Genomic DNA, 20,735 nt, shown 5'->3' with positions numbered 1-20,735 from the left:
GGCATCTGGCCATTTCAAAGATGTTGAAGCACACACTTTGGGCAGTTTTGCTTTAATTGTCCTTTTAATACTCTCTACAACCCAACTTTATTTAAAAGGAAAGAGCTAGGTTCCAGCGCACACTCGCAAGCCGTTTCATACACTTGCCTGTTGCCTCTGGTTAAAAAGTCCATGGCACTCTGATGAGCAGCGCACTTCACTACTGCATTCTCATGAGCAGCGCAGCACTTCACTACTGCAATCTGATGAGCAGCGCAGCACTTCACTACTGCAATCTGCTGAGGCAAATGCAAAGCATTAAGTAAATTTGAAGTGTACTTGCTGTTGCTTGGTTGAAGTGGCACAGTGAGCCTAGTTTAAGTTTAAGTTTATGAATTTGTAAAGTGCATAGCTACCCGAAGGAATCCCAGCGCTACAGTACACAATGAAATACGGAGGAGCCGAAAGGAGGCAGATTAACTGCGGAAGATGATGATTTTCAGCCTCTTACTGAAGAGAAGTTCTGAGGATTCATGACGACATTCAAAGGGCAGAGCATTCCAGAGCCGTGCAGCCCTGATGGAGAACGATTTGCCGCCCCATGATCTCTTGACAGAGGGAATATAGACCTGTCGAGAAGATCGAGATCTAAGGAGTCTAGGGGGAGCATAGAGAGAGATCCGTTTTCTAAGAGAAAGGGGGCCCTTATTGTGTATGGCTCTGTGAACAAAGCACAAGGATTTAAACTGAATGCGCTGTTTAATCGGGAGCCAGTGAAGAGCTGCAAGCGCCGGTTTAGCGGAAAGATACCTAGGGGTATTCATGAGAAGTCTGGCTGCAGCGTTCTGCGTAACCTGCAGCCTCTTTATTACATAGTCTGGGGAACTAAGGTATAGGGAGTTCTCATAATCCAGGCGAGAGAGAACTAAGGCTTGTACAATAATTCTTCTGGCAGTAAACGGCAGAAGATTAAGAATCTTCCTGAGACTTCTAATTAAGCCGAAACAGATCGAGGAGATTCTTTTAGCTTGCAGCTCCATTGTTAAACGTGGGTCAAGCAAGAAGCCTAGGCTTCTTACCTGTGTTATTGGAGGGGGCAGACTGTTAAAAGCCTCCAAATGCATTGCCAAAGGGACGGCAGGGGTGCCATTGCCTACAATCATTACCTTTGATTTGCTGTCATTAAATTTAAGTTTAGATAGGGTCATCCAGTCCCCAATATCTTTCATACAGTCGGCTAGGTTGGCAGAGGAAGAGTCCCTACTACTTGAGAGGGATACCACCAATTGCGTGTCATCAGCATAAGTGACCATAGAAAGGTTATAAGGAGCGACTACTGTGGCCAAGGATGATAAATATATGTTAAACAAAGTAGGGCTCAAAGATGAGCCCTGCGGGACTACACAGGTTAGAGGCCTGATGTCAGACAAAAAAGAGCGATCCAAGACTTGAAAGGATCTTCCCGTAAGGAAAGAGGAGAGCCAAGCGAGGGCTAAGCCTCCTAGCCCTATCTTGGAAAGTCTGTCAAGGAGGAGGATATGATCAACAGTGTCAAAGGCTGCACTAAGATCAAGAAGGATAAAAGCGACATGACCACCTTGATCTAGAAGTTGCCGAGCCGATTCAGTTACAGTAAGGAGTGCCAATTCCGTGCTGTGGTGAGCTCTGAAACCCATTTGAGAAGGGTGTAAATGACCGTGGATCTCAAGATACCTTGTCAGTTGCAGGTTTACATGCTTCTCCAAAATTTTTGCTAAAATAGGCAGGAGGGCAATAGGTCGATAGTTATCCAGAACAGAGGGATCAAGCTTACGTTTTTTAAAAAGGGGTTTTATAACCGCATGTTTAAGGGAGCTGGGAAAAATACCGGAGGCCAAGGAATAATTAAGTATTTCTGTCAAAGGAGCAACAACAATATCTGCCGCCTTCAAAAGAATAGAAGTGGGGGCAGGGTCCAAGGGGGAGCCCGATTTGATATTGGAAAGAAAGTTCTGAGTTAGAGTGACAGTGAGCCTAGGACCCATGTCTGTGCATACCCAGAGCAATTACGGCATCAAATGCAAAAACAATAGGGTGACTGAATGCTTGAATTAATCTCGCCTACTGGTAAATACTTGGGCTGCATTCCAGTCACCCACCATTCCAACTCAGTTTGGAACCAGCATTTGCAAATCAGTCTTGATCCTCATGGGAACAGTACAGCTCGAACTGCCAGGCCGGGGCCTCCTTGAACCGGAACACAAGCAACAGAGGACCGGTTTCGCCCTTGTTATAGGCTCTCCAGCCAGGCATAGCACGGTTCCAGTGGCACAGTGAGCCCAGGACCCACCATCCTCTTGTAATGATAAGAAAAGCAGCAAGAGAAATTCCTTCTCTCTTGGTTAACGGCAATAAAATCTTTAGCCGTCAGGACTTTGCTAAAGTAACTGTTGCCATCCGTAAGGAATTTTCAGTGTTGAGACCAACACTTAAAAACTCTGGATCGAAATGTGGTCTTTTTGATACCTCAACCATGCACATTTGGAAAGATGATATCTCTAAGTCTTTTTACCGTCCTGTAGATCTTCAAGCATTTTCAAGTGGTCATTTCCTGCTTTTCATGGATACGCTGGAACTATAAAACTTATATCAATAACAACATATAGGGGACTATACTCCTTACTCGTTTATTAACCCTCTCTATGTGAAGATATGATAATTATGGGCGTTTCTCACCGGGCTACTCTTGTTAATGCACGTTTCTCTCAACATTATTATTAATGCTCTCTGTTGTCTTTTTATGTATTCTTTTATATGTTCTGTTTTCTTTTCTTGGTCTATGTGTCCGAGCTACTTCATTGGTTTTTACTTATTCCTACTTTGCTCTCTAATTTGCAGTTTTATTTTTAACTTTATGAATTATGAATAACAGTCATGAAATTAAAATTGTTCATTGAATGGTAAATGGTTATGATATCCAATTAAACACTTGAAAATACTAGACTATTTATCTAGACATAAAGCCAACATTTCTTTGCTACAAGAGAACACATATTGATGGCAATATTTTATCCTACATTCAAGAAATGGACAGGTTACATACTCTCTTCTCCAGCCGTTGGTAAAGAAAATAGAGTGGCAATTTAATTTTCTAAAAAAAACTTTAAATACAAATCTTGGATAAACATTCAGATTCAGGTAGCAGATTTCTAATTGTTAAAGTTAAAATTGGTTCTATTGTATTGCATTTGTTTGATATTTGTGGCCCAACACCTGATGACCTGACATTTTGGAATCACATTTACTTCTGAAATTTGTTCAGCTTGAAATATTCCCGTTGTTATTGGTGGTGATTTAAATTTGATATGTAATCCCCTTTTTCGATAGACTTTCCTCTACTAAATTTAAACCTTCAAAAGCTTCCTACTCATTTAAAACTATGTTTAAAAATACAAAACTTATACATTTTCCAACTCATAAAGACTTTACTTTTTCTTCCAGTCCTCACAATTCTCATTGACATCTCGATTATTCACTGGCATCCAAAATTTGTTAAAATCTATAACCCAACCTTCAATCTGTTATATTGAAACTTCAGCTCATGCAATGATTTTGCTCTATTTACAAGTAAATAATTCCTCTGTTCCTTACTCTCGATGGTGCATGAATGGTGATAATGTCATTCGAGATGATCATAAGGCAGAATTATTATCTGCTATTCAAGATTATTTTATCTCAACCCTGATTGTGTAACATCTTGTTTTATAACATGGATGCTTTTAAAACATATAAAAGAGGGGTTACCATTTCTATAATGGCCATGAAAATAGATTATTTTGTGCAAAAATATCAGATTTAGACAAATTGCTAAATTTGCAAGGGTGTTCACATTTTCAAACATTATTGATTTTAAAACTACATTGCAAAAATCCAGATATGAATATAATTCAATACTAAGTAAAAGAGCTGGAGTAAAAATAAAAAATCAAAAAGCTATATTATATTTTAATGCTAATATATTTTGTAAATTATGAGCTAACAACCTTCACATTAAAAAACATAGACCTCAAATTCATGCTATTCATGGGGATGATGGTGTCAGAGTCACCAGATCCTCGGGGTCTGTGCACGTTCCCAACACGTCCACCACAAGACAGCTCCAATACTCTGATTAGAATGTCACAGAGTCTAAGAGAGTCCAAGTGGGGAAAAGGGGATTAGGTAGGGAACAGCTGGGAAGGAGACCTGTAGGAAGCAAAAGATTAAAATACAAAATATCATGATTATATCATATAAATCATAACTAGGCTATGACTCTAAGCATTGTCTTACTGGAAACATTGATAACTTAAGCATGGACTTAAATAACTAGGCCTCAAGGTGACTGGATACCTGTGAGGGAATCAAGAAAGATTAATACACTTTACAATGAACATCACAATGAAATGTTACACAAGAATTAGCAACATCAGAACCTTCTAGAATTACGCTTTCAAATTCAAGTATAGTCTTTTGCATGAGGACCAGGAAATACTCTGAATGATTTCTATAACATCATATGAATTGTACTAGAGGGACTTATTATGCACATACAATATCACATCTCGAATTCTAACACTTTAGTTTTCTTAAAAATGCAGGAACATGAATTGCGCACATTGCAGATTTTCACAAAGGTTTGTAAATGCCATGAAATGATTGTACACAATGAATAACATGAGTTAGACTCGAGAAATGAATCGCGCGTCTTGCTGATTCGAAGGCCACCAAGTAAATGCCATGAAGTGGTAGCGCACAATGAACATCGTGATTTAAAACACAAGAAATGAATTGCGCATATTGCTGATTTGAATACCACCAAGTGAATGCCATGAAATGGTAGCACACGATGAGTAGCATGAATTCAACACAAGAAATGAATCGCGTGTTCTGCCAATTTGAATGTCACCATGTAAATGCCATGAAATGGTAACACCCAATGAATATCATGAATTAGACACAAGAAATGAATCGCGCGTCTTGCCGATTCGAAGGTAACCATGTGAATGCCAAGGAATGGTAGTGGACACTGAATATCATGAACTAAGCACAAGAAAGGAATTGCGCATCCTGCCGATTCGAAGGCCACCATATGAATGCCAAGAAATAGTAGCGTACAATGAATAACATGAATTAAGCACAGGAAATGAATCACACATTTTGCCGATTTGAATACCACCATATGAATGCCAAGAAATGGTAGCGTACAATGAATAACATGAATTAAGCACAGGAAAAGATTTGCGCGTCTTGCCGATTCGAATACCACCATATGAATGCCAAGAAATTATAGCGTACAATGAATAACATGAATTAAGCACAGGAAATGAATTGCACGTCTTGCCGATTCGAATGCTACGTAATAAATGTCACAAAATGGTAGCGCACGATGAATATCAAGATTTGTGCACGAGTAAAGAATCGCACGTTTTGCCGATTCGAGTGTCAGCAAGAAAATGCCAGAAAACTTCGAGCCCACATTCACACGCATAAGAACAAAATAGTTATATCATGCAAATTAGGCCCAAGAACTTGAAAGCCTTCGAGAACGGGATCGGGAGCCCAGCCTGACCTCCGTCTTACCGCCCTGATCAAGGATCACCGACAAAGTGAAAGGGCAAGGCCTGGAAGATCAAAGTAGGCCTCCGGAACAGGAGCTCAGGAAGTTGCTCCTGTTCTGCACCGGGACCTCTGAATAGTGAGCACGTGGAGCTGGGATGGCTCCCTTATATAGAGTCTTGGCCCAGCCCACAAACCACACTCAGGCATGCTGCAGGGAAAGCTTCTAGAAGGCCCTGGAAAGGGACCACACCCTGACACACTCTGAAGACCTGCAGCAGTACATTGCAAATGAACAGTATTTATAAGCACCTTGAACATAAGTATATCAGCATATCAGCACAATGCATACATTTTGTTATCTTGAAAGTGCTAGGTTTTTGCATTCTAATCGCCCATAGAGCGCACACTGTCCTGATGTTGACAGTACTCCCTTCTCCCAAATGCACTCTAGGGCCTGGTTTGTCTGGATAGAGACGATGAAAATGCCTCACAAGTACTGGGGCTTGAATATCAGATGCGGAAACCCATGAGTTACTTTCAGGGCCGTAACCTTTCCATGAGATTAAGTACCATAGATTACGCCCTCTCAGTTTGGAATCCAACACTTTCTTGACTTCGTATTCTACTTCCCCCCAGTACTAGCACTGGGGCTGGATGAGGGTGGACCTTCTGGACTGCCTTTTTCAAGAGGGAAGTGTGGAACACTGGATGAATCCGTAATGACCTTGGCAATTGCAGTTTATAGGTCACAGGATTGATTTGCTGAAGGACAGTGTAAGGACCTATGAATTTAGGGTTGAACATGTGCTTCTTCTTGAAGTCTATGGGGGTTATTCTAACTTTGGAGGAGGTGTTAATCCGTCCCAAAAGTGACGGTAAAGTGACGGTAAAGTGACGGATATACCACCAGCCGTATTACCAGTTCCATAGGATATAATGGACTTGTAATACGGCTGGTGGTAAATCCGTCACTTTTCCGTCACTTTTGGGACGGATTAACACCTCCTCCAAAGTTAGAATAACCCCCTATATGTTTTGTGGAAAGCCACACTTTATCACCTGGTTGATACTGAGGACCCTCACAATGTTTCTTGTCATAATGCTTTTTGTCTTTTTGTTTAGCTTTTTCTAAATGCTGTTGAATCAATTTCTGGGTTTGATGAAGATGTTGAATTGTTTCTGACACAGCTGGTGTAAGAGAACTTTCCTGAGGGATCGTGATGGGCAAGGTGTCAGGATGATAGCCAAACAAGCCAAAGAAGGGTGTAACGCCAGTAGAAGTGTGAAATGAATTATTGTAGGCTAACTCAGCTAACCAGAACATTGATGTCCAGGAAGGAAGTGCCTTTTCAACGTAAGCACGCATGTATTGCTTCAAAGTCTGATTTAGTCTCTCAGTTTGACCATCTGTTTGAGGATGGTGGCTAGTAGATAGTGTGGATGTCACTTGAAGTGTTTTGCACCAAGTCTTTCAGAAAGTGGAGGCAAATTGTGACCCTCGATCGGAGAGGATAATTTTCGGAGGTCCATGATAACGAACCACTCTATTCAGTAAAATAGTTGCCAGTTCACTGGAGGTGGGCAATTTCTTACAGGCAATGAAATGTCCATATTTCGTGAGACTATCTACTACCTCCAGGATTACAGAATGTTGTTGAACCATCGGTAAACCTGTAATAAAGTCTAAAGAAATGTGCTCCAAAGGACAACTTGGAGTTGGGAGTGGATGCAACAAGCCTTTCGGTTTTGAATTACTTATTTTAATGCGAGCACAGACTTCGCAGTTGTTTACCATTGCTTTTACATCTTTTATCAGGGTAGGCCACCAAAAATAGCGTTGGATTAATTCAAGAGTCTTAGGAGTACCTGGATGACCTGCAGTAGGTATAACATGCAACCAATGAAACACTATCTTGCGAAGTTTGGTAGTGGGCACAAACAAACGAGCATCATGAAAAGGTAATCCTTGCTTGATTGACCTTTTGAGATCTGCTTGTGCCCATGTCTGCCATTTCTCAACAGTGAAAGAATTACAAATGTCTTCAAAGAAATCTTCAGTTATTATGATACATAGGACTTTATCTGGAGCAATGATAGCTCTGGAGGTTTGCACTGCAGGCAACGTGGGAGAATCTTGGCGAGACAAGGCGTCAGCCTTGCGATTGTCTTTACCAGGTCGAAAAGTTACCACAAAATCAAGTTAGGCAAAAAACAGCATCCAGCGTAATTGCAGAGGATTCAAAAGTCTAGCGGAACTCATAAACTGAAGATTGCGATGATCAGTATATACTGTGACAGTGTATTTGGCACCCATCAGATGATGTCTCCATTCTTTAAAGGCGTCACGAAGCGCCAGAAGCTCTTTTTCAGCAATGACATAGTTCTGTTCGGCTTAGTTCAGTTTCCGAGACATATAATCTACAGGTTGAAATTGGCCAGTGTCTTTGCTTCGTTGCGACAAGACTGCACCTATTGCCACATCTGAAGCATCTGAAGCATTGGCTTCCAAGATGAAGGGACGATCCGCATCTGGGTGAGTCAGGACTGGGACAGTGGAAAATGCTTCCTTCAAAGTTGAGAAGGCTTGGTCAGCTTCTGGGGAGCATACAAATTTTTCTTTCTTTCTTAGTAGCTTAGTGATTGGGGCCACTGTCTGGTAGAAGTGACTTATGAACCTCCGGTAAAAATTTGCAAACCCCAGAAAACGTACATCACAAACAGTCTTTGGAGTGGGCCAATCAGATACGGCTTTTACATTCTTTTCTGCCATCACCATACCTTGAGGGGTAAGGATAACCCCTAAAAACTCAACTGTGGTAACATGAAACTCACACTTGGTGAGTTTGCAATATAAATGGTGCTTTCGAAGGGCTGCAAGAATTTTCTTGACATGTTGTACATGTTCATTTTCATTGTCAGAGTAGATCAAAATGTCATCGATGTAGACTATGGCAAATATGTTGAGATACTCTCTAAGAATGTCATTCAAGAAAAATTGAAATGCTGCTGGGGGATTACACAGACCAAAAGGCATGACGGTGTATTCAAAGAGGCCATATCTTGTCTTGAACGCTGTTTTCCATTTGTCACCCTCTCTCATTCTGACCAAATGATAAGCACCTCGTAGATCAAGCTTTGTGTAGATTTTTGCTTTCTTTACTTGTTCCAGCAAAACCGGAATTAGAGGCAAGGGATATTTATTCTTGATGGTGACTTTGTTCAAAGCCCTATAGTCGATACAGGTTCGAAGATCTCCATTCGCTTTAGGAACAAAAAACAAAGGAGAGGCTGCAGGAGACTTAGAAGGGCGGATGAACCCATTCTCCAAGAATTGATCTAGATACTTTCGTAAATGTTGATTTTCATGTTCTGACAGGGCGTATACTCGACAATTGGGGAGTATCACACCTGCGATTAGATCAATTTGACAGTCATACGGTCTATGAGGAGGCAAGTTTTCTGCTGCTTTCTCATCTAATACATCTTCATAGGATGAATACTGTTTGGGCAATGTGACTTCTTTCTCTGCGGCAGTGGCTATGTAAGAATTGCAAGCATTTGGTACTTGAGACTTTTGGAGGCATTGTTCTTTACATAGCGCTGATGAGAACACAACCTTTCGTTCTGCCCAATTAATCTCAGGATTGTGATGAGTTAACCAGGGTAGGCCAAGGATAATTCCATACTGGGGAGCATGGATCACGTCAAGGATGAGTTTCTCTTTATGTTTCTTTCCTTGGTTCTTATCCTCACAGATCACCAACAAGGGGACAGTCTGAAGAGTTACAGGACCTCCAGTCAAGAGTTTTCCATATACTGCCTGTATGATTTCTGGGGTCTTTTTCTCAATACATGGGATCCCCCATGCACGAACCAATTGGGCGTCAACAAAGTTCCCGGAAGCCCCAGAATCTACTAGGGCCTTCTTGAAATAGGTCTTTTTCTTTACTTGAACTTTTATGCCCAGCTTGAGATGTCTAGATTGTGAAGGGTCCACAGTGACACCCAAGAGCAACCCTTCTTTACATCTTGGGTGCTTTAGTTTTCCGACTCGACTTGTGCATTGGCTGCAACTTTCTGGACAGGACCTTGTTTGTTCTTTGGCTTGATTAGACATTCTTTGTCAAAATGACCCTTGCGCCCACAATAGAGACATTGTCCATTCTTTCTACGTAGGTCCTTTTCGTCTTTGGTCAATGGGCTCCTGATTGTTCCAATTTCCATAGGTTCTGGCGTTCTTTCTTTCTGGGTTCTTGAGTCTCTATTATCGTGAACACGCCAGGAATATGCTTCAGTCTTTTTGCGTGTTCCCCTTAACGAGGTTTATCAGATCTTGACAGTCTGTAGGCTGCGGGTCTATTTGAGCTAGGATATCTTTTAGCTCTTCTTTGAGTCCCTTGTAAAACAAGGCCGCTTGCTTTTCTTCAGGCCAGGATGTCTCTGCTACCATTGATTAAAGTTGGCTAAACATGACACTAAATCCTGGTTGCCTTGTCGTAAGTCTAATCATTCTCTATCTGCCGACAGTGTTACAGTTCTACCATCAAATACTCGTTCAAATTCGCTAACAAAATTTCTCCAGTTGTAAAGCAAGGGACTGTCTTTTCGCACAAGAAGAATAGCCCAGCTAGCTGCATCCCAGTCAGATATGATGACAAGAAAGCTACTTTGGACTGGGCATCAGGGAAGGTATGTGGTCGGCAGGTGAAGTGTAATTCCACTTGAACCAGGAAAGATTGCGCTTTCAAGGGATCGCCTGAGAAACGTTCTGGAGGAGCTAAAGGAATGGCTGAAGGAACATTGAGGGAAATGTTTGTAGGATTACCTCCAGAATTCTGAGAGGAAGGACCTGGCCAAGACACACCTGTGGGATTTTGTTCCTTCTTCTCTACCTTATCCTGTAACTGACTCACCCTCTCAGCTAGGCTAACTAATCTTTTGATGACACGACCTCTGCTTGGAGCTGCGTGATAGCCTTGACTAGCTCGTCCAGTGTGGCCATGCTGAGAACATACACAAACCAGGAGGATTATTAATTTGTGGGCTCACTGTTCTGTCAGAGTCACCAGATCCGCGGGGTCTGTGCACATTCCCAACACGTCCACCACAAGACAGCTCCAATACTCTGATTAGAATGTCACAGAGTCTAAGAGAGTCCAAGTGGGGAAAAGGGGATTAGGTAGGGAACGGCTGGGAAGCAGACCTGTAGGAAGCAAAGGGTTAAAACACACAATATCAAGATTATATCATATTAATCATTACTACGCTATGACTCTAAGCATTGTCTTACTGGAAACATGCATAACTTAAGCATGGACTTAAATAACTAGGCCTCAAGGTGACTGGATACCTGTGAGGGAATCAAGAAAGATTAATACAACTTTCCAATGAACACCACAATGAAATGTTACACATGAATTAGAAACATCAGAACCTTCTAGAATTACGCTTTCAAATTCAAGTATAGTCTTTTGCATGAGGACCAGGAAATACTCTGAATGATTTCTATAACATCATATGAATTGTACTAGAGGGACTTATTATGCACATACAATATAACATCTCGAATTCTAACACGTTAGTTTTCTTAAAAAAGCAGGAACATGAATTGCGCACATTGCAGATTTTCACAAAGTTTTGTAAATGCCATGAAATGATTGTACACAATGAATAACATGAGTTAGACTTGAGAAATGAATCGCGCGTCTTGCCGATTCGAAGGCCACCAAGTAAATGCCATGAAGTGGTAGCGCACAATGAGTAGCATGAATTCAACACAAGAAATTAATTGTGCGTTCTGCTGATTCGAATGTCACCACGTAAATGCCATGAAATGGTAACATACAATGAATATCATGAATTAGACACAAGAAATGAATCGCGCGTCTTGGCGATTCGAACGCCACCATGTGAATGCCAAGGAATGGTAGCGCACACTGAATATCATGAACTAAGCACAAGAAAGGAATCGCGCGTCTTGCCGATTTGAAGGCCACCATATGAATGCCAAGAAATATTAGTGTACAATGAATAACATGAATTAAGCACAGGAAATGAATCGCACGTTTTGCCAATTCGAATACCACCATATGAATGCCAAGAAATGGTAGCGTACAATGAATAAAATGAATTGAGTACAGGAAAAGAATTGCGCGTCTTGCCGAAGAAATTAATTGTGCGTTCTGCTGATTCGAATGTCACCACGTAAATGCCATGAAATGGTAACATACAATGAATATCATGAATTAGACACAAGAAATGAATCGCGCGTCTTGGCGATTCGAACGCCACCATGTGAATGCCAAGGAATGGTAGCGCACACTGAATATCATGAACTAAGCACAAGAAAGGAATTGCGCGTCTTGCCGATTTGAAGGCCACCATATGAATGCCAAGAAATATTAGTGTACAATGAATAACATGAATTAAGCACAGGAAATGAATCGCACGTTTTGCCAATTCGAATACCACCATATGAATGCCAAGAAATGGTAGCGTACAATGAATAAAATGAATTGAGTACAGGAAAAGAATTGCGCGTCTTGCCGATTTGAATACCACCATATGAATGCCAAGAAATGGTAGCGTACAATGAATAAGATGAATTAAGCACAGGAAATGAATTGCACGTCTTGCCGATTTGAATGCTACCTAATAAATGTCACAATATGGTAGCGCACAATGAATATCAAGATTTGTGCACGAGTAAAGAATTGCGCATTTTGCCGATTCGAGTGTCAACAAGAAAATGCCAGAAAACTTCGAGCGCACATTCACACGCATAAGAACAAAATTGTTTTATCATGCAAATTAGGCCCAAGAACTTGAAAGCCCTCGAGAACGGGATCGGGGGCCCAGCCCGACCTCCGTCTTACCGCCCTGATCAAGGATCACCGACAAAGTGAAAGGGCAAGGCCTGGAAGATCAAAGTAGGCTTCTGGAACAGAAGCTCAGGACGTTGCTGCTGCTCTGCACCGAGACCTCTGAATAGTGAGCACGTAGAGCTGGCTCGGCTCCCTTTTATAGAGTCTTGGCCCAGCCCACAACCACACCCAGGCATGCTGCAGGGAAAGCTTCTAGAAGGCCCTGGAAAGGGACCACACCCTGACACACTCTGAAGACCTGCAGCAGTACATTGCAAATGAACAGTATTTATAAGCACCTTGAACATAAGTCTTCAGGATTAAACTCTGCAATGCAAAAGGTTAAACATCAGCATATCAGCACAATGCATAAATTACGTTATCTTGAAAGTGCTAGGTTTTTGCATTCTAGTCGCCCGTTTAGCACGCACTGTCCTGATGTTGACAGATGGTAAGCTTGTTTATCTATTCCTGAGTTTAATGAATTTCTTAATTTTTTTCATAGTTACATAACAAACCAGGTATCATTAATACCCAAATGATAGATTATTTTTAAAAATCCACTGACCTTCTGCAACTCTCCCAATGAGACAGATCTTGTAAACTAGATCTACCTATATCTAATGAAGACATTTCAACAACTAATCATTCACTCAAACCTCAAAAAGGTTCTCACTTCTGTTTGGGTTGTAGGTGGTTGCAAGGACGTGATAATTTCAATCTTGGCCTGGAGGGGCTGCACCTTGCCACTACCTACAAGGTGTCCCAAGTACACCACGGAACCCTGCCCAATCTGGCACCTACTGGCCTTGATGTCAGGCCTGTCTGTTGCAGGGCCTGGACCACCTCTTGGAGGTGGAGCAGGTGTTCCTCCCAGCTGGAACTGTAAATGGCAGTGTCGTCTAAGTAGGCTGTGCTGAACGCATCCTTTCCAGCCAGGACTCTGTTAACCAACCGTTGGAAGGTAGCGGGGGCATTCTTCAAGCCAAAGGGCATTACCCTGAACTGGTAATGGCCCTCAGGAATAGAAAAAGCGGATCTCTCTTTAGCCCCCTCAGTCAAGGTGATCTGCCAGTACCCTGATGTGAGATCAAAGGTACTGAGGAATTTGGCAGAGCCTAGCCTGTCTATGAGCTCATCAGCTTGGGGGATGGGATGAGCATCTGTCTTTGTGACAAAATTGAGACTCCTGTAGTCCACGCAGAACCTAAGTTCTGGCTTAGCACCGGGTGCGGCAGCCTTGGGAATTAGCACCACCGGGCTGGACCAGGGACTGCTGGACTTCTCAATCATGTCTTCAGATGATTCTTGGTGTTAAGTGGCACAGCGCAACTGGTAGCTTGTTGAGTTCCAAGAAACTCTCGGCCTCAGGAGTTGAGACAGCCACCTTCAATGAGGAGACATTTCTGGGACCTCAGACCTCACATGTAGTACAGCAGAAATAACCTTATCTTGTGTTGCAGTGTAGGCTTAAAATTGTCTGGCATCCTTTGCATCCCATCTCCTTCTGAACTGTCTATTTTCCATTAAGGACCTCGCTGAGATGTGCACTGCTAACCCACACAGACCTCGCTGAGGATTCAGTCAGGTCACTCCTTTGAAACACGGTCAAGGGCACCCAATTTTGCAGACTAGTTGAATATTCCCCATGCACAGGGATTTGGTAGTAGCTACACCAACTATGGTTTTCTCAAGAATCTCCAAGTCATTACATGTGTGTGTGTTGCTCCTGGTGTCTAGACAGGAAACTTTGTCACACTCAGTAGAAGTTAGTTTGCCAAATTGCAGACAGACAATTGTGTATTCCTGCAGCTTAGTTCCGAGTCTGGTTCTGAGCACTTTGCACCATGTTTTCATTTTTCATACAGATTTCTCAAGCCAGGGTCTTTGTCTTAAAGCCCATGGGATCAATCCAAATATGGTAGAAAGTGTTTAGCCAAGGTGGAAGCAGATGGTATGGTTTTAAGAAGAGAAAAATGAGCTATATTGGAAAAGGCCTCAATGATGAATTTAATAAAAAGATATCCTCCTGGTGGTGATGTTGGGATAAAAGCACTTGACATCCTGTGCCATAGTTTAAGCGATACAGGCTTAGATATAAATTGTTTGGAATGCATTCATTTTCCATAAATGCAAAATTCCCCAAGCCAGAAGATAATGCTCAACATCCTTAGTAACGGATGGCCACCGGAAGGATCGCTGTCCTAACAAGAGAGTGTCTGTAGGTCCTATGTGGGAGGCTGTGACAGTGTTGTTCCACATTCACAAAACCTCTTCCTTAAGTTCCTTGGTAGGAGTGAGTAGAGGCTGTTGTTGAACTTACATTTCTTCTTGGACAGTCAGTGATTCAGTTAAGTCTTTAAGAACCTTAAGAATAAACTGAGAATGAGCGAGACACACATCTACAAATGTTGTACAGCATCAGTTATTTGATTGGGTTGAATGATTGCTTGAACAAAGATGATTGGATGTCTTTGTGAGAGTGCATCAGCAAGTGTGTTCTTGGACTGAGGGATATAAGTAACAAAGAAAGAAGATGTACTGAGCAAAGAGTGGTGACTGTTCTCACACTGTCAATTACAGAGACTCTAAGGGGGTCATTCTGACCCTGGCGGCCGGTGACCGCCAGGGTCACCGACCACGGGAGCACCGCCAACAGGCTGGCGGTGCTCCCGAGGGCATTCTGACCGCGGCGGTTCAGCCGCGGCCAGAAAGGGTAAACCGGCAGTCTCCCGCCGGTTTACCACTGCCCTTGTGAATCCTCCATGGCTGCGGAGCGCGCTCCGCAGCCATGGGGATTCTGACACCCCCTACCGCCATCCTGTTCCTGGCGGGTCTCCCGCCAGGAACAGGATGGCGGTAGGGGGTGCCGCGGGGCCCCCGTAAGAGGGCCCCGTAAGAGGGCCCCGCAAAGTATTTCAGTGTCTGCTAAGCAGACACTGAAATACGCGACGGGTGCAACTGCACCAGTCGCACCCCTGCAACTACGCCGGCTCAATTCTGAGCCGGCGTCCTCGTTGCAGGGGCATTTCCTCTGGGCCGGCGGGCGCTCTTTTGGAGAGCGCCCGCCGGCCCAGAGGAAATGTCTGAATGGCCGCCGCGGTCTTTTGACCGCGGTGCGGTCATTCAGCGGCGGTACCTTGGCTAAGTTTCTAAGATGGGTTTGAGTCTTAACTGGTCTTGTATTCGGATTTAAGGATGTCTCCATTGTGTGAAGATGAGTTTCATCGCACAATGTTTTATGAGTCTGTGTAGTTCCGCTCACAGTCTTAGTGGGTAAGAAAGGTAGAAGATCGAGTATTTGTAATCCTGAGAAAAATCCAATTCTATTAACTTCCTGAATCATATAATTATCATTAGATTCAAGCGATTCAGAATCACATTTCTTGTTTCAATCATCATCTGTCTTGAATATCTTGAGAGGGGAGTAAGGAGTGGGCTCTCTGTCATTGGAAGCTTCCCAGAATCTAACCATCATTTCTTTGATGCTGACAGGACAAGATGAGAACTGCAAAGCAGAAACTTGAGTCTGAGATTGAACAGCTGCTCCAGCTCCTGAGAGATAAAGATCAATCGCTGCACAGGAAACTGGAGGTGTTGGAGAAGAAAATTACCATGGTAGAAAATGCAAATATCGCCAAACTGTCCAATCAAATCACCACTCTCAACGCCCTGATAGCAGATCTAGAGAAAAAATGCAAGGAACCAGTATTGGACCTCCTGAAGGTGAGACACTGCTTGGTAAATACAAGACAATACAGAAGTGCTCCATTCATATTATGTGTGTGATGCGTTGAATGCAAGTGGAGAACATGCATGATTAACATAGAGGGTCACTTTACAGTGACCTGTATTCTGACAACCCAATATAACATACAGACAAGTTAAACTAACTGCAAATGCTTCTGTTCTGACAGCCAAACGCCATGTACAGACAGTCCGACACGGTATAAAGAATATGGTAGGCTGGGTCTCGTGACTCCATTCAGAATATCAGACTCTTCTCTATCATGTGACCTCTTTAAGAATATCACAGACCGGTCTGTGCCATGTTATCCCATTCACAATATCAGACTCTTCTCTATCATGTGACTTCTTTAAGAATATCACAGATTGGCTGTCATGTGATCCCATTCAGAATATCAGACTCTTCTCTATCATGTGACCTCTTTAAGACTATCACAGAATCACAGTCTGGTCTGTGTCATGTGATCCCTTTCAGAATATCAGACTCTTCTCTATCATGCAGCCTCTTTAAGAATATCACAGACCGGTCTGCGTTATGTGACTCCATTCAGAATATCAGACTCTTCTCTAGCATGTGACCTCTTTAAGAATATCACAGACCGGTCTGTGTCATGTGACTTCATCGGAATATCAGACTCTTCTCTATCATGTGACCTCTTTAAGAATATCACAGACTGGTCTGTGTCATGTGATCCCATTCAGAATATCAGACTATGCTGTCCTTTCACCTGGTACAGAATATCAGTCTTTGCAGTCTTGGGTGACCCTATTCAGAATTTTTAATTCTCCACTGTGCCTTTTCACCCCTTTCAGAATATCAAATATTACAAGCTGTGCTATCCTGTGACCTTGTTCCAAATATCAGACTCTGTACCTTGTTGTGTGGCCAGAATCAGAGTGTCACAGATGGTGCTGTGCCACGAGCCAGTATTCAGAATATCACAGATTGTGCCCTGTCACACGGCCCTTTTTGAAATATTGCAGGCTGGGCTGCATTATTTAACCTATTGTCCTCCATCATGTGATCCCACTCAGCATATCACAGACTGTCATGTGATCCCATTCAGAAACTCACAAGCTGTACTTCATCACATGACCCCGTTCATAACATCACACTGTGCTGTGTCGAATGACCTCATTCAGAATGTGTTTATAGATTAATTTTTATTGTTACAAATTTCCTATGGATTTCAAATATAAACATTCTTAAAACAATGTAAAATATAAATATATTTCAATTCTATTCCTAAACTGAAATATCCTAATATTGACACATTTGTACATTCCTAATTATCGATGGAACTTTAACAAATAGAGTGAGCACTGGTTACATTCATTAACTGGTTGAGACTGAATATGATTACTACAGTGTGTGTAGTTTTGGTCAATCCCGCTAGCACGTCCCACCTTCCCTTATTTCCATTTAACAACAAACCATGAGTGTGCAGATTAAGAAAGAAGTTTCTCGTAGAAGGGTCACATTGTGAATTATGGTTGCGTACTTTGGTGCCGCAGTATCAACAACAGTTTCATGCTTTTTCACCAGCTTCAGTGCTGTTTATTAAAACTGCTGCAATTAAGCTCCATTGCTCGTGGTATTAAAGATTTCCTAACCTGAACGAAAAATGTCCTAGCTGTCGTAATGGAAAGCTTTATTTCTATTAAGGACCAGGAGTATGCTTTTCTTCCTTCGCTGCGATCAATAGCAGCCATATTCAAACTTTTTGATAAACTACAAGTCTCAAGAACCTTTGGTAATAGAACAGGCAAAACATCACCTCAAACATAGGCATTAGTTCATGACCAATCAGGCCCCAGCAGAGACCCATAAAGTCCATTGTCCATGCTGTCCCAGCCTCTGTCTTTGCTCGAGATCAGCCACTGCACATCCATCGAGTCCTGTTTCCCAGTCTCAGTCCCTAGGAGGAAAGAGAAGCATCAATACCAGGTGCCATGTCAGAGACACCTTAGCAAAACAACTTTCTTAACATCATGGTCATAATGCTGTATTACAACACTGCATCATATAACATATAATAACAGAATAGGAAAATTGATTACCTACCAGTCTCGTGAGGGTTGGGGGTCAAAATTCTCGCTGGGTGGAATAATCCTTGCCCCTGTGTCCTTAATAGAATTGAATATTTCCATTACGACAGGTAGGACATTTTTCATTCTTTGTCAGGAATGGAGGCGAGGATTATGCTGGTTCAAAGATTGCTCATGACTAAATGAACCATATTCAGCACCAGCTTAAAACAGAACCTCTTAAAAGTGGAGTCCAAAGACCAGTGTGCTGAATTCATAATATCCTCCAAATGGGCACTCAGGCCAAAAGCCTTTGAAGCCATTGTCCCTCAAACGGAATGCGCTCCAAAAACCTTGCGATCAATGCCAGCCTCCTGCATGACCCACCGCACCCACCGTTCTGTGGTAGGGGAAGAGACCACCCTGTGCAGTTTCTGCAACGCAATCGGGACCTGGTGCTCACCAGATGGGCGAAACTCAGAAGACATCTCTTCATACGCCTTGAGGCATTGCACCACACACAGTTTAGGGGAATCTGGACATGCAGGATAAAAAATAACCCTGGTATTGGACTTGGTCCTCCTATTTACCCTAAAGGAAACTCTAGATGGGAGAAGTTGCACCCCAATATGTCCAGGACTCGAACACCTCAGACCTTCCTGCAAGATACAAGACACATATCATTGCTAATTTAGCCAAAAGCTCCTTTCTGGACACAAATCTATTTGGTTACCAAGACAAGAAAAGATTCAGCACCTGGAGCACCTGGTTGACATCCCAAATAGCCAAATAACATGGCTATGGGATAAGCAAGAGACAAATACCTCGAAGGAGGCGGTAGGCAAAAGGTTGTCCCCTCCATCGGTTACGTGTGCCACCAAAATGGTGGAACGGAAAGTATTGTTGGATCGCTACGCTAAAACGTTTGTCGCCAGACTAGCCAAGAAATCAAGCACTTGAACTCCATCTGTGACCACGGGATCCACACCCCTTTGCATGCACCAGCATGTCCATTGTGTCCATACCGTCCTGTAAAGTTTGACTGTACTGCCGGCCCAAACCTTGGATAAGAGGTCTTCAGCTTGTCACGAAAAGCCCAGGGTCAGCCATCATCTCCTGTAATCTGCCACGCCATCAGGGTCAAGGAGCCTTCCATCACCAGTCGGTGTGGAATCTGATCCGGGTTGAGAAGAAGGTTCTGAAGCAAGCGGCGACTGATTGGCAAATCTCAGGAAAGTTTCAGAAGAGCTGGAAACCAGACTTGAGATCTCCAAAAAGGTGTGATAAAAACTATTTCTCTATGTTGCCTCCTGATTTGAGACGAAGACCAGGTGATTTGAGACGAAGACCAGGTGATCATTGCAAAAGGAGGGAATTCGTAACTCTTCTCCTGACTCCAATCCTGAAGGAAAGCGTCTGTCGCTGCCACCAACGGGTCTGGTCTCTAACTGAAGAAGCTGGGTAGTTGGTGGTCCAGCCAGCATACCAAGGGTCTACAGAGAAAAGTACCCAGCAAAGACTTCTGGGTGCAGTTTCCACAGGCTGGAATCCCAAAGATGAAGGGAGTGCCTATTCGCTTCGCTTGCCAGGGGAGATATTCCACCGTGACTGAGATTTGATGGTCCAGACAGTGCTGCCAAAAATTGGTTGCAAGGTCGGAGAGAGCCTTGGAGTGAGTGCCCCCCCAAATGGTTGATATATCGGACCGCTGACACATTGTTCATCTTGGGGAGGATGCACAAGTGAATTTTGTTATTTGTCCAACATTGTACCATGAAAGAGCCGTCTAGAAGCTTAAAGTAGTTGATATATAATTTCTGTTCTTGAGGAGAGCCCTGTAGAAAACTCTTTGCATCTGTCGCCCCAACCTTGACCTGCTTGCGTCCAGTTCTAAAATGAGGTCTGAGGCCGAACCAAAAATCACTCTCCCATTCCATGCTTCCTTGTGGGACAGCCACCAGCCAATTTCTTCCTGCACCTCATCTAAGAGAGACACCAGTTGGGAGTAAGTAAGTTCGTCCTTTCTTCAGATGAGAAGTCTTTAACCTCTGGAGGGCTCAGTAATGGAGGGGCTCCGGAAAGATGGCATAGATGGACGATGACAGGCGGCCCACCAGGCAAGCGATCTGCCTCAGCGAGGTGTGAGGTTTGGCTAGGGTCTTCCTCAACTTATGTCGAATCTTCACCACCTTCTGGGATGGTAGGCTGTGGGAAGTTATAGTTGTCTATGATGAAACCCAGGAAAGTTGTTCTCTGGGAAGGAACTAGGAGTGACTTTTTCTTGTTTATCACAAAGCCTAGCCCCTCCAGGAGGTAAATGACTGTTTGAAGTTGGAGAAAGAGAGACGACGTGGACATTGATCCATTATCAGCATGTCATCGAGGTAGATGATAAGGCGTATCCGCTGCTCCCGTAGGTGTTCCACGACCGGTTTGAGAACCTTTGTGAAGCACTAGGGGCATAGAAGACAGTGGAAAATTTGAATGTTTTTTGGCACCAAACATACTGGAGGAACCTTCAATGCAGGGGGAAAAATT

The 20,735-nt window shown here is 43.0% G+C and overlaps 1 protein-coding gene across 1 annotated transcript in view; it reads left to right on the top strand.

Annotated features, from left to right (window-relative positions):
* Window positions 1-20,735, top strand: part of LOC138286781 (E3 ubiquitin-protein ligase TRIM39-like) — a 198,804-nt gene that overhangs the window by 51,489 nt on the left and 126,580 nt on the right. The window contains exon 3 of the mRNA XM_069227278.1: window positions 15,918-16,148. Within this exon, the coding sequence (XP_069083379.1) occupies window positions 15,918-16,148 (231 nt within the window). The remainder of the gene's footprint in view (window positions 1-15,917; window positions 16,149-20,735) is intronic.

The sequence above is a fragment of the Pleurodeles waltl genome, chromosome 3_2 (genome assembly GCF_031143425.1).
Source record: "Pleurodeles waltl isolate 20211129_DDA chromosome 3_2, aPleWal1.hap1.20221129, whole genome shotgun sequence".
Lineage (NCBI taxonomy): Eukaryota > Metazoa > Chordata > Amphibia > Caudata > Salamandridae > Pleurodeles > Pleurodeles waltl.
The sequence above is the reverse complement of the archived record's forward strand: the minus strand, read 5'-3'. Positions and strand labels throughout refer to the sequence as shown.